The sequence below is a fragment of the Syngnathus acus genome, chromosome 12 (genome assembly GCF_901709675.1).
Source record: "Syngnathus acus chromosome 12, fSynAcu1.2, whole genome shotgun sequence".
Classification (NCBI taxonomy): domain Eukaryota; kingdom Metazoa; phylum Chordata; class Actinopteri; order Syngnathiformes; family Syngnathidae; genus Syngnathus; species Syngnathus acus.
In genome coordinates this window covers 6228543-6241547 of record NC_051097.1, presented here as the reverse complement: position 1 = coordinate 6241547, position 13005 = coordinate 6228543, and the positions used below count along the sequence as shown (strand labels likewise).

General features: G+C 42.0%; 2 protein-coding genes across 4 annotated transcripts; one reads left to right on the top strand and one right to left on the bottom strand.

Annotated features, from left to right (window-relative positions):
- Positions 1 to 1181: 1181 nt before the first annotated feature.
- On the bottom strand, positions 1182 to 10581 carry LOC119131865 (calsenilin-like). 3 transcript variants are annotated; one of them, XM_037266652.1, is made up of 13 exons: positions 10423 to 10581; positions 8618 to 8694; positions 7091 to 7238; positions 6938 to 6997; positions 5765 to 5927; positions 4005 to 4007; positions 3338 to 3462; positions 2781 to 2850; positions 2639 to 2709; positions 2464 to 2571; positions 2113 to 2217; positions 1991 to 2053; positions 1182 to 1916 (listed from the first exon to the last, which is right to left on the bottom strand). In XM_037266652.1, the coding sequence occupies exons 4-13, from the start codon at positions 6941 to 6943 to the stop codon at positions 1869 to 1871; spliced, it is 762 nt and encodes a 253-aa protein (XP_037122547.1). In that variant the 5' UTR covers positions 6944 to 6997; positions 7091 to 7238; positions 8618 to 8694; positions 10423 to 10581; the 3' UTR covers positions 1182 to 1868. The 3 variants fall into 3 exon arrangements, with proteins under 3 accessions (XP_037122547.1, XP_037122548.1, XP_037122550.1); XM_037266653.1 differs by lacking the exon at positions 4005 to 4007; XM_037266655.1 differs by lacking the exons at positions 4005 to 4007; positions 5765 to 5927; positions 6938 to 6997; ... (1 more) ...; positions 8618 to 8694; positions 10423 to 10581 and adding an exon at positions 4214 to 5688.
- trim69 (tripartite motif containing 69) lies at positions 9396 to 12928 on the top strand. The gene is made up of 6 exons (XM_037266600.1): positions 9396 to 10258; positions 10786 to 10881; positions 11118 to 11351; positions 11818 to 11840; positions 11917 to 12032; positions 12248 to 12928. The coding sequence occupies exons 1-6, from the start codon at positions 9647 to 9649 to the stop codon at positions 12790 to 12792; spliced, it is 1626 nt and encodes a 541-aa protein (XP_037122495.1). The 5' UTR covers positions 9396 to 9646; the 3' UTR covers positions 12793 to 12928.
- Positions 12929 to 13005: the final 77 nt, after the last annotated feature.

Below are 13005 nucleotides of genomic sequence, written 5' to 3'. Positions count from 1 at the left end.
AGGTCAAAGTGCGTTCATACAAATCCCTGTGAGGAAGGTGAGTGTGTGTCCCAGCATAAGGAAGCGGTTGCTCATGTGGGCAGGCGCCTCCGCCTTCAGAAAAGCCCTCCACCTCGACTGATTGCGAAACATTTGCCCTTGGCCGTTGTAACGCTCGGTGGATTCCTTTTTGTGGCCGACGGGCCCCCTGGACCCCTGCTTGGGCCTCCCGAGGAAACCCAGTCCATATCCCGTGCCTGTACCGCCCAGCATGCCGGTCGCTGTCCCCGCCCACTTCAGACCATTCTTAGGGAGGCTGTGACCCTTTGAGGCAGGCGCCTTGTTGCTTTTTCCGCCACGCTTACTGGAAGTGGACTGCGCAGCTGGGCAGAGTGCTACGATGAGCAGCAACAAGAGCCACAGTGACGCAAGCTTTTGCTGGCTTGTCATCACAATCTAGAGGTCCTGCAAAAACACATTAGTCAAAACATGTTCATTATTTTCTTTGCTTTGAATTTAATAATAGAACTGACAGTCAAACACCTAAAAAGCAAACGGCATTAAGAAAAGGCTACACAATCAAATGATTAAACAATTGTAAGTGTGTAGTTTAGAGAATAAAAAGATGTAGAATTACAAATAAATGAAAAGGCTTCTCTAGATTTATGTATTTTGTACTAGGGCTAGTCAAATATTATTTATTAAACAATGTATTTACTTTGTCAATAACATGCAAAAAAAAAAATCAAAGAACAATTCAATGTGTTTACCTTCCCGTGGAGTCCCGCTCTGAGGATGCAATGTTGATGAGGCCCATCCATTTGATCCAGAAGGTGCTGTGTTCATAATTAATTCCATACCAACAAGAGCTAAGCTCCTCCCCCTACGTGTCCCTATTGGCCCGAGATGAATAATACGGTACAGGTTGAATGATTTTTGCTGACCTCCCAACGCTCATGTGCCATTATTCAGCACATAAGCGGACGGTGCAACACCACACGTGTTTGTCGACAACAACACGCAACTCTACTGACATGCTTTTAGCGGTAAAGTTACTTTAAATTGCATATTATGACAATTAGGATAAAAACGTATTTCTACAAGGTTTGTATCGACTTTCTACTGGACATCCCCTCTTTGAAAAACAACGAGCTGGCTTTTTGAAACTCTTTCTTCATAATCACACAGAGTGCTTGAGTAGCTTCAGGGCCTGTGATTCATTCTATACAACACAGCAGACAGCAATGATTAAGAACCAGTTTGCACGGCATGTTTTGCACAAGAAAGTAAAAGCGTCCAGAGGATGTAAAACAACAGCGATGATTGTTAACAGACATTTCTGTCCAGTGAAATCACTCAACTCTGTCTTTGTTTTGTTTTTTTTCTCCACTTTTCCTAAGAGTGTGGAAGATCCCGTTTCCTTTGAGGGGAAACTTGTGACAGACACACACTTGTTCACATGATTTAACCATGTGAAGCTCCTTTGTCACAACATAGACTGCATAAAATTGTGTTTCATAATAAGTATAAATTTGTAAGTCACCTAAAAAACGTTGTATAATTTAGAAGATGCTACAAGATGGCAGCAAAGCACTACTTTTTATTAGATAGAGCTATGTCTAGATTAACAGCTTGGACTTGTTAAATCATACAGACAAAACATTACATTGTAATTCAATTGAATTAAGTGTCATTATTTATTTGTCAAAGAAATGATACAAATCTAATATAATTTATAAAAATAAAAATAAAGCCTTCCTGTCCTAACTGACTTCTAATTGGCACGTAGTATTCTCTGCAGTCGAGTACGGCTACTATATTTGGGGGGAAAAGAAAACCTACTGTGATTTCTAAGGTTCTGAGGCGTTTCCACGTTCCTCCGTCTGAAGCTAGATGACGTTTTCAAAAAGTTGCATGGAAGACATAATACTCTCATCCTGTTCCAAAGACAGAACATGAATTAAGTGTGATGTGTAAAACTCGAAAAGGTGACTCAAATTGTTGGTTTTACCTTTTGGCAAGTTTCTATGAATTCATCCATGGTCACCATGCCGTCACGGTTCCGATCCATTTTCTGGAAAATAATTGTTTCCATGGACTTCTTGTTTTAAATCGACCAAACAGTCAGCATACCTGAAAGAATTTCTCCACATGTTCATATGGGGAATCTTCTCGTACGCTCGGTAAGGTGTACCTGCCCATCATGTCATAAATGGAAGTCATTATTGCCAACATGTCCTGGAAGAAAATAAGAAATCACAGTGAAGTGCTTCTTCCTATTTTGTGTATGCGAAAATTGAATTATATCACTTGTAATGGCTGTGGGTGCACAAGGGTGTGCACACTTATGCAACCACATTTTTTTTCCCGTTTTTTTAATTGAGTCGTGCAAGTTATATGTCACAATAGTAGGGGGAAATGTTTTTGATCACAAAAAACAGGTATTTTAACAGGGGTGTGTAGACTTTTCCAAATTTCTCAAACCTCCTTAGTGATGTAGCCATCTTTGTTGATATCATAGAGATTAAAGGCCCAGCGCAGCTTTTCTGTCACCGAACCTCGAAGCAGCACAGACAAGCCCAGCACAAAGTCCTGCGAAGGTCATTTAGTTAGCTGATAAATATTCTCAAAATTATAAATAAAAGTGGAAAAGACCTGCCTCAAATCGGATGGCGCCGCTTCTATCCATGTCAAAAGCGTTGAACAAGAAATGAGCATACATGGTGGCATCTGAGGGGGCAAGGCGCCAAAATGGACAAAAAGCTCTCATTGAAAAAATGTCAATCAAAATTGCCAATTACCTCCTTGAGGAAAGAACTGCGAGTAAATGGTCTTGAACGTTTCTTCATCCACAAGCCCACTGGGACATTCCTATTTGTGAAAATATGAATGAATAACAATATTGATTACATGTGCTTTTTACATGTCTGGGTCTTTGCTAGTCCTTGACTCACCTGATCTGAGCTTACGCAAGATGTTTTTTTTGTTACCATGACAACCAGGGGCGCACTTAGAGTGGCAGCAAACACATCGCTAACCCAAAATAGAGTCTTCTTGCGTCAGGCATTAAACGTTCCACTGTATAAGCAACATGGTTTTGCTTACAGGGACGGTTCCTGACCACAAGTCATGACACGCATCCTTAATGTATTTTGGCTTGTAGTCTTTGTATCCACTTTGATTAGTGTTGACCTCCGTTAAAGTGCACTAAAACCTGCAACTCCCACCATATGCATTAGCATCAACAGTTGACGGTATAAATCACATGATTGCGTCAAAGCAGCACTTTTGTGCACAGGCAGAAAAACAGAATAAAGCTTTAAAAAGCAGATGTGGACCAATATTCTTTTTTTCTTACATTTTTAAAGCCTCTGTAAAGTGACTGAAGTTCCTTCCTGGTGAACTGGGTCTGCGCCTGGAGCTGCTCAAGGCCTTCGGGTTGATGACGTACCATGGAGAGCTCGAGGTCACAGTCGCTGCTGTCTGCCAGAGGGAGGCAAAAAAGAAAAGGCCAAAAGGGGGAACGTGAAGACACGGCAATAATAACAGGAAAATCCAGAGGGGGGGGGGGGTGTCTATTGGAGAGAAATGGAAAGCAAAATAAGGCAATGCTTTCCATCTGGATGCAAAACAGAATAAGGATGTTAAGAAAGTGCAACAAACACACCAAAATTCTAATAGTAAAAATAATAAAATAAAAAATAGTGATAACAAAAAACAATATAAACATAATAATAAAACAATAAATAAAAATGATAATAACAACAATAATAAAAAATAAGTGCTGGGGAAAAAAAGATAATAAATAACAACTATTCAGAGCATTATTTTTAACTTTCATTTTGGACACTTTGAATGCAAGTTGTGCAGATTATTCTCACTTAAGAAATCGAGAACAGACACTGGTAAAGTAAGCAAGTAAATTTCTCCTGTAATTTAATATTCAAAATGTCCATCATGAAAAGGGAGGATTATGTCAAAAGTGCTAAAATATCAACTCAGTTTACTGTAACATAAATACTCACCATCTTTACAAGGAGCGCAACACAAATGGAAAGTGGAAAGAGACAAGTTCAGGGGGGAGAAATTGAGATGATGACCATAAAATTAAAAACACATTTAAATATACCGTGACCCCATTTAACAATATATAGTCGATTTTTTTGACCCACTTCTTGGTAGATGACATCATAAATGTCACAGGTGAATCGAATAGGCAACAAAATATTCTTACCTTCCTGCATCAAAGGGTCACACATCCCAAACTGTTTAAGCACAGAATAAAACATCCCGGCAACAACTACCATTGCGATAATTTCCATGCCATCCAATCCCATCATGGCATCGCACTGATTCTTAAAAAAACAAAAATAGACTTAATGTAAGCCTTGGCGATGAGGTCTTAAAAAAAGAATCTGACAATGCAGCTTGGAGTGAAGACATCAGCAGTTACAAGCGAGACTCATTAGGAGACAATCCGAGTCCAAAGAGGCAAAGTTAAAATAGGATTCCGCCACCACATGCTGCCGGATGATGATGAGAAGCATTGATCCCCCCCCTCACATGATGCTAAACTAGCTTCCATCGCTAGTGGTGGCAACCCACCACCTCTCACCTATGTGTTTGGGAGGTTTGGATAGTCTCAGCTTTATTTGCTCAGTCATTTGGATGCAAAGCTGTATTAAAAAAAAACAAAAAAACAAGCGATGATCCATATCCGCTGATGCTATGGATATATGAACAGCACTTAAGAGTGAAGGAGCCGGCCTGTCAATATCGCTGAGCTTAAAACACATTTAACGGGGGGCCGCTAAAAGCCACCTTGTTTAAAGTACTGCCGGTACGCACAGCAGGCGTGTCAGTGCCGCTGCAACTTTCCACCTAACATCCATGTGCTTAGCATGTTACATATTTTCAATGTGTTTGTCAGCAAGCTTACGGACCAGCAAAGGGAAGTGAGGTACAAAACTGATGACTCTGCATAACATAATGGACTCAGTTTAAGTAGCAGAGGGCAAATCAATTGTTAAGAGGTAACAATCTTTGATGGGGGGGAGTGGGACAGCTCATTTTGTTGGAGGTGGAAACTTTCCTGTGGGCTTGGAGGATTCCCTACCGTCAGTATATGCTAATTTGCTGATTTTTTTTGGGGAAGCTAGGTTTCTTGGGACAAAAATCGAGTGTCTAGTATGCGGTGTGCCACAAGGATCAATCCTCAGCCCTTAATATTTTAAGCATCACAAGCTTTTCTGAGCACAAAACCCAAAACAAGAATTAGACTTACAGTATGATCTATACCCAGACACGAGTTAGAGGGGAAAAAAACACGTCATCACAGCAATAACATCCAAAGCTAGGAACTCTTACAATAAAAACAATGCAGCATCAGTGTTTGATGCATCTTGAGTTCTAATGTAGTCCTGCTCTCTTCCCCTCTAATCTAAAAAAAATTCTAAATAAATCAAACATTATGACAACTAATAAATCAACAGAAGTTACTTCTTGAAAAAAAAAAAAGACCCGAATTACTTCCCATTTATTCACATAAAAACTGTCCAATTGAATATTCTCAATCTTTTCATTAACATTTGCTGTGGGAGTTCCATCTGTTGACCGGTAGATGGCGATAAAGTAGTGACAAATAATTCACTTGTGCACTTAACCAGTCCAGATGCTATTTACAGAGATGGCTTCATTGTTCATAAATATAATGCACACATTTATTTAAAATTGTATTTTCTCAATTGTTCTTGACTATTGGGTCACGATTTGACAATAGTTCTACCTGGGCCTTGTTGAGTGGTGCTAGCGATGATCCACTTGACCAGACAGCACCTCATGAGAGATTTTCGTGAAAACTTGGGTTTCTCCCACTTTGAGCCCTCAGCTTGTCCGGCCGGCTCTTTCCCATCAGGCAGCAGACCGCCATCCACCTCCTTGCCTTGTGCCTTAAGGGAGACACAAATAGACTTCTTTTAATTATGGTTTTACTTTAGACATGTCTGTTGCACACTAATCTCCCACTTAGTCATTTTTTCTCCCTTTTGATTTGCTGGAGGAATGACTTTCCATTTTCAAAATATGACTCCGCCCCCCGAGCACCTTTCTACTGAGTACATTGAGAAAATGTGATCTGATGATGCTGTAGATATCATTGTGTGTCTAGAGCGCTTCTAAAAATAACCCATTTTCTTGTTATTTTCATCATGTCACCTGACACTGGAGCGCATTCAGGGGGCTCTGCAGCCAGATGAATATTTCAGGGATAAGTCACTGTGGACACTGTGTCTGAATTTTAAAAGAGCTGAGAAGCAATTTTTCTGTGAGGTTTTCATCATCAAATCTGTCAGTGATTTAATTTGGCTCAACTAAATTGGCAATCTATTTGTGGAGTTGCGTTTTTTGTTTGAAAAATGCAACCAAAGTATTTTTGAATGCACATGAATTAAAAATATTGCACAATGCCTGGCTTTCCCTTCTGTTTGAATAAGAGAAGAGGGTGGCGGAGCACACACGCACACGCGTGTCCTCACTCAATTATTCACACTCCTTAAAATTGCATCAATAAAAGATTAGACCATTTATAGAAGCTTTTGAAAGGACAAAGAAGAAAACATTAAAAACTGAAAAAATATTCACCTGTATAAAAATATTATGTGCTGCATGATACAGCAGAAAAATAAAAAAAGATAAATAATAGATAAATAAAAAAAAAGATGCATTTAAAGAGCAAATGAAACATTTTTTTTCCTTACAAAAAAAATTCAAATAAAATATTGTCAGCATGCTTGTAGCTGTTCTTCCCTGTGGTTGAAAAATCATAAAACGTGAGCCAAAATCAATTTGAATGATGAATTATTAAATAAAGGGCGGACTCGTGCGTTGGCTGTTGTGGTAGAACCGCAGAAAAATCACAACATCTGGATAAAGTCAAACATAAACATTTAAATGAACGTACCTGCATGATGGCTGTTTCCCGCTTTGCTGTTGCGATGCTCTACAGATTCTCCTCGGTGAACTGCCAGTTGGATGCAAAACCAAAAGAGAGCGAGTAGCGGAATTAGTAGTTGTGGAGGAAAGACAAGGAGGAGGAGCACATCTGCTCACTCACCTGAGTTCAGCATAGGATGGATTGATTGAAGCTCTGCAGGATTCAGGGGAGGGAGGGGGAGGAGGAGGCGTTTTTGTACTGTTTGCATGGTGACATACAGTATGTTATGAAATCCAATTAGATTAGGTCTGAGTTCAGTCGTGCCTCTCTGAGGAAATAAAAAAAAAAGGACTTTTAATATATCTGCAGGCATGATGCTTGAAAAGAAAATATGAAAGTTTCTCCTACTTGTGAAAGTCAAACTTTTCAATATTAGACTTAATGTGCAGCCCTCTAAAATGACCATTTTTAAAGCTGCTTTCCAGAATTGCAACATGGCCCACCTCCCCTGATGCAAACGCCGGTGATATTTTTAGCCTCACAAGTTCCAGAGCGCCTCCAATTTCAGAGTTTGGCGGTGGATGTGCAGGCACGCAGACACGCGTGTGACAGTGCTGCTCTTATTTTCGCCTGCATAAATGTTGCATTGCCCTGCCCACACATTTGCACTCTCAGTCGCCATACCACAAATATGTCAGTCATTTTTATTTCTTAGAATAAAGCATTTATAGGCAAAACACTTTCTGCACAGAATCCTCGCCTCTAACTAACATCCAATGAGAAAAAAGGATTTAGGATTAAGAAGTAATATTCTTCATTTATGAGCTCATGGGAAGATGGGATTTTATTAAAAAGTGACTGTGTGATTGTTCTGAACACTGAAGGCAATGTTCTTTCTTTTCAGGCAATGTTAATCTCTGAAATGCCAGAAAAATTGCTTGTAATGTTACTTTTTGGCTGAGTATTCTTTGAGCAATTTGCTCAAAATGTGATAAAACCTAAAGATGGTAGAAAAAAACATAACGTAATACCGCAATGACCTGCGAGGTGGAGCACACAGGAATACGAACATATATTTTTTAATTAACTCCAAAGCCATAATCTGTCCACTGACTTAATTAACAGCTCTAAAGTTGTCATTTCTTTCCCACTTTATCAGGCACCTCAGAAGGTTACGGAATAATTAGCTGTATGCACTTCTTCACTTACTATAAAGCAGATTATTTTAATCATTCACGATAAATTGACGAGTGGGGGGTTGTTGGATGTGTGCCAATAAAACATTAAATTTTCCATGGAAAATAATGTGTCATGAAGCAAAACGGGGATGTCTGCCTCACAATTTTAAGGTTAAAATGTTCGTTAGTTTCAATGAAGACAAAAAATCGTTTGTCCACTAGATGTCGCTAGTGTTCACCCACCACACCAAAGCATTCATCATTCAAAATATTAAAGTCTTAAATGAAATAAAATAAAATAGCATAGATAGGCTAACACAGTAATTGTCCGAATTTCTTTTCCGTGTGATAAACTCCACAACATATAAAAAACAAACAGAAAATATAAATGAGCAGAAAATAAACATTTGCAGATATGATGTAGTCAAACAAAAGAATTTGTCAGATTCTTCTTGCTGGTCACCACTTGTTTGTGTGGTTGCTTGTTGCTAGGCAGAATAAAGGCAATTACAAAAACACAATGGCATACCTCATAATATGTTGTTTCCTTGGAAACTTGGAGCAGCAGAGAAAGGAAAGTCGACAGGAATGTGATCACTGCGATAACTATGGGAGAAGTTATATTTTGAAAAAGACTACTCTGAATTCAACATAAAACAAATGAAATAAAAAGATTTCAAGAAACACAGCACTATTTGACGCTTCTTAAAAAGCCCATAAAGAAAGTCCAGCATTGTTGCCACTTTCCTTTCAAGTGTAAAAATACAACAACAAAAAAATGACAGCATGTGAAAACGGTTTGTGAGACAACTAATGCGACATCATTTTATGTTTTATGAAGTGATGACAGCTGGAAACACGTTTGATGGGGACAAAGTCATCATCCTCATTTGTCTCCAATGACTTGTAGCGGTCAAATAAATATATTTTCTCGTGACGCGTTTAATGACCATTGGGCTCCCAGTAAACAATATCGTTACCGCCCTTCAATGTACTCCCACGCACGAGGACAGGATGGGAACTAAGCAACTTCTCACACACGCATGCTGACTGCCAGTTTTCCTCCATTGGCCTGTCATTATGTGTCAGTGAGTAATAACACAGCACAAAGATGTTTGCTGCACAGATGTTCCGAGTCCTTAAAGATACGTGACATAGAAAATGGACAAAGACGGAATGTCCATGTTGTTTAGCTCAACTTGTTGGCACTAGTTGAACCTGATGACAATCTTACAGGATTGTTCTTCATCTTGAACCGCCCCTCAGAGGCACATAAAATGGATTTACATTTTTCCGCTGCCGATGAAGAGGGTTGCGGTTTGGAGCTTTGTCGCAGCGGCTGCCCAGACATGCGGCTCAAGTGCTTTATCCCGCCTCGGTTTCCTGGCGGAGATATGTTGTGACTGTCTGGAGAGAGGAGGCGGTCAACTGGGAGGAGGAGATTCCCCTCACTATCAACGGATGTGAGAGGCTGTTGCTCGACCCCGCTCTGCACACCCCCGCACTTCTCCGCAGTCAACAGGAAAGAGGCCACGGAGAGAAGAGGTCCGGCAGAGACATGAGCAAGAATCAGAAAGAAGTTAAGAAAATCCAGTCTGCTTATCTGCAGAATGTGGAGAAGCTCAACCAAGGGGCCAAGCAAGAGAGGAAGAGCTGGAAGGCCAAGGAAGAAGATTTTGAGAAGCGCCAGCCACCTGCGATCACACCCGTGAACAAAAGCTCCGCGCACAGAATCAGTAGAGACCTGACCTGCTCCATCTGCTTGGACCTCTTCAAGCAGCCCGTTTCTCTACCTTGCGATCACACCTTCTGCCAGGGCTGCATTGAGAGCTACTGGACTGGACCGAGGGGCCACTGCCAAGGGGAATCGGGTTCCTGTCCCCAGTGCAGGAAGGTCTACCCCGGGCGGAGCTACAGGCCAAATCGCATCGTGGCCAATATTGTGGAGAGCTACTGTCATGGGTTGGAGGAGTGCGACGGTGGCGGCGGAACCAGGCTGGCCGAGACGGAGCAGGCGCCCGCTCCGGCTCCACGCTGCAGCCGGCACCGAGAGGAGCTGAAGCTTTACTGTGAGGAGGACCAGGAGCTGGTGTGTCTGGTGTGCGGAATCTCCCAGGAGCACAGGAACCACACTATGATGTGTGTGCAGGAGGCGGAGCTCAAGTACAGGGTGAGCTGACCAGAATTGAAAAGTACTGCTAACTTGTTTCTTGACATTCCAGCGCTAACTATTTGTGCATGTTCTCTCAAAAAAAAAAAAAAAAATGCACTCGGATGAGTTTCAGATGACCGCCAAGGTAACAAAAGTAAAAAATCTTGAATTTATTTACTCACCTGTTCGTTGATTAGCGAAGTAGCTAGCGAGTCTACTTGACAGTTCCGATATTTGGTCTCCACGTGTTTGCGTCGATTTTTTTTTTCGTACTCCCGCATCTTCCCAGATCTACAAAACAACCATGTTAAATTCACTGACGACTCTAAAATGGTCCGTAAGTGTTGATGACATAACGCCTTAAGTTTTTCAACTCTTAAGTCATGTAACTCCACCCGACTGGTCACCGACCAATCAGAGAGCAGCTATACCAGAAAATCCTGCATTCACACTCTCATTACACACATTAAAAATTCTCAGAAGCTCACCTCATCCAAAGAAAACTTCCTTTGGTATAAAAGGCTTCCTCTTACTTATCCGATCAGGCATCTCTGAGCAGCTCCATGGATTCCCTCAAAGCCGAGCTCAACACGGCGATGCAGTGTGACAGGGAAGCTGAGGACGAAGTCAAAAATCTTAAGGTGAGAAGACAACCCTTAATATGGCAGGTTCTCGTGACCTTCCAGTAGATATAAAAACATTTGTCAGAAAATTAAAATGTGTTTCCTCCCACAACGGCGCAAACGCCCCTATCACAAGAAAGAAAACTCTATCCATGCAAACACATAAACGTGTTTTGAGCTAAACTTGCACTGGGCATAAAAATAGCTTTGACACCAGTCCTGGAACTTTTGTGTCAACGTATGTGTCCCACCAGGAACACACAGCTGACCTGAAGCAGCGCATCGAGGCTCAGTTCAGCGACCTGCACCAGTTCCTCTACCAGGAGGAGAAGATGCTACAGGTGAAGCTAAAGACGGAGGAGCGCCGCGAGCTGATCCGTCTGGACGAGCACAAAGCTCTTTTGTGCGTGGAGATCTCCCGTCTGCAGAGAGCCCTCCAAGAGATCGAAGACAAGCTGAGGGAGCAGGACCCCTTCATTCTACTACGGGTAAAGTCAAACGGAATTCCCCATGTCGGGTAGTTTGTATTGAGTCAGCTTCTGGAGGTGATTATGAAGGGAAAATGCTGAGGTTTTCATTTTGAAGCAGAGTAGACATAAAAACATTTGACTGAACTGAGCTGGGTGGGACTGTTTGGCTTTTCCTGTCAAGTCTGCGCACGACCTGAAGGAAGCCAAACGCTACATTTCAAGGGTCGAGTAGTTCCCGCTTCTCGATAACAAAAGAGTCCCTGCTGGACAGGATGTAGGCCAATGAGCTCACTCGTTGATCGGGAGGATAAGGAGTTCAGTTCAGCCACTGGTCCAGTCCATGTCCACGGACAGGGGGTGTGGGGAAGTCCCGCCAGTTCCTACTGGGTGGGCAGACGTTGATGTCATGTGGAAAAAAAACCTTCTCTCATGTCAGATACAACAAACTTAATCACCACTCTTCCCTCCTTCTCTTTCATTTCAGAGCATCAAAATGTTGCTGCAGAGGTGAGGAGTGTGAGAAAACGCATGTGAGCTCTGTCGGGGATTTGTTTTCATTACGTCTCTTTGGTTTTGTTGGCAGACCTTCGCTCAAGTTCGAGAAGCCAGCTTTTACACCTCCCAGTCTGTGCGAAGGCCGATTCGCGGGGCCCCTGCAGTACAGAGTGTGGAAATCCATGAAAGGAAACATTTACCCGGGTATTGGAGATCTGACAAAATAATTGATCATTTAAACCATTGGTGTCAAACTCAAGGCCCGGAGGCCAGACCCGGCCCACCACATTATTTTGTGGTCCGCAAAGACAAATTACTTTACGTGTTAATACTATGACTACAATGCGGCCCGTGACAAAAATGAGTTTGACACCCCTGATTTAATCGAATTAAAAACAACCCCCATGTTGTACTTTTAGTGCCCGCGGCCATCACATTCAACTCCAGCACGGCCAACCCTTGGCTCAGTCTCAGCTCGTCACTGACCTGCGTTCGCTACCAGACCTTTAACCACGCCGTGGAGGACAACCCGCACAGGTTCAACGCCGCCCTGTCGCTGCTCGCCAGCCAAGGTTTCACCCACGGCCGACACTACTGGGAGATCGAAGTCTACAGCAGCACCGTGTGGACCGTTGGCGTGGCCCGGGAGTCTGTGCCCAGAAAAGGAGTCATCAAAGCTCTCCCGGCTAACGGTTTTTGGACCCTCTCACTCTCTTATGGTATACAGTACATGGCGGGTACGTCCCCGCCGACTGTTTTGTCCCTGGAGGAGCCGTTGGCCAGGATCGGGGTGTACCTGGACTACAAAAGAGGTCTGGTGTCCTTTTACAATGCAGAAACCATGACGCATTTGTATACCTTCAGGGAGATGTTCAGTGAGACACTCTTTCCTTACTTCAACTTGGGATTTCTGGATAAAGTGCATGAGAATGAGCCTCTTAAAGTTTTCTTGCCAAAGATTTAAAATGACTGTGAATTTTTTGTTTCTTTTGTACAGAATGTGACACTCCAGTAGATTTCGGATGATTTTTAAAGACTGTAGACGGGATCTACGGACACGTGTATTTGTAATACATCTAATAAATATTTTAATCTCATAAGTTCATAAGTTCATTATTTTATTGATGGAGCTACATAGTGGTTTTCAGCACTCAGAAAATATATAAAAAATATATAT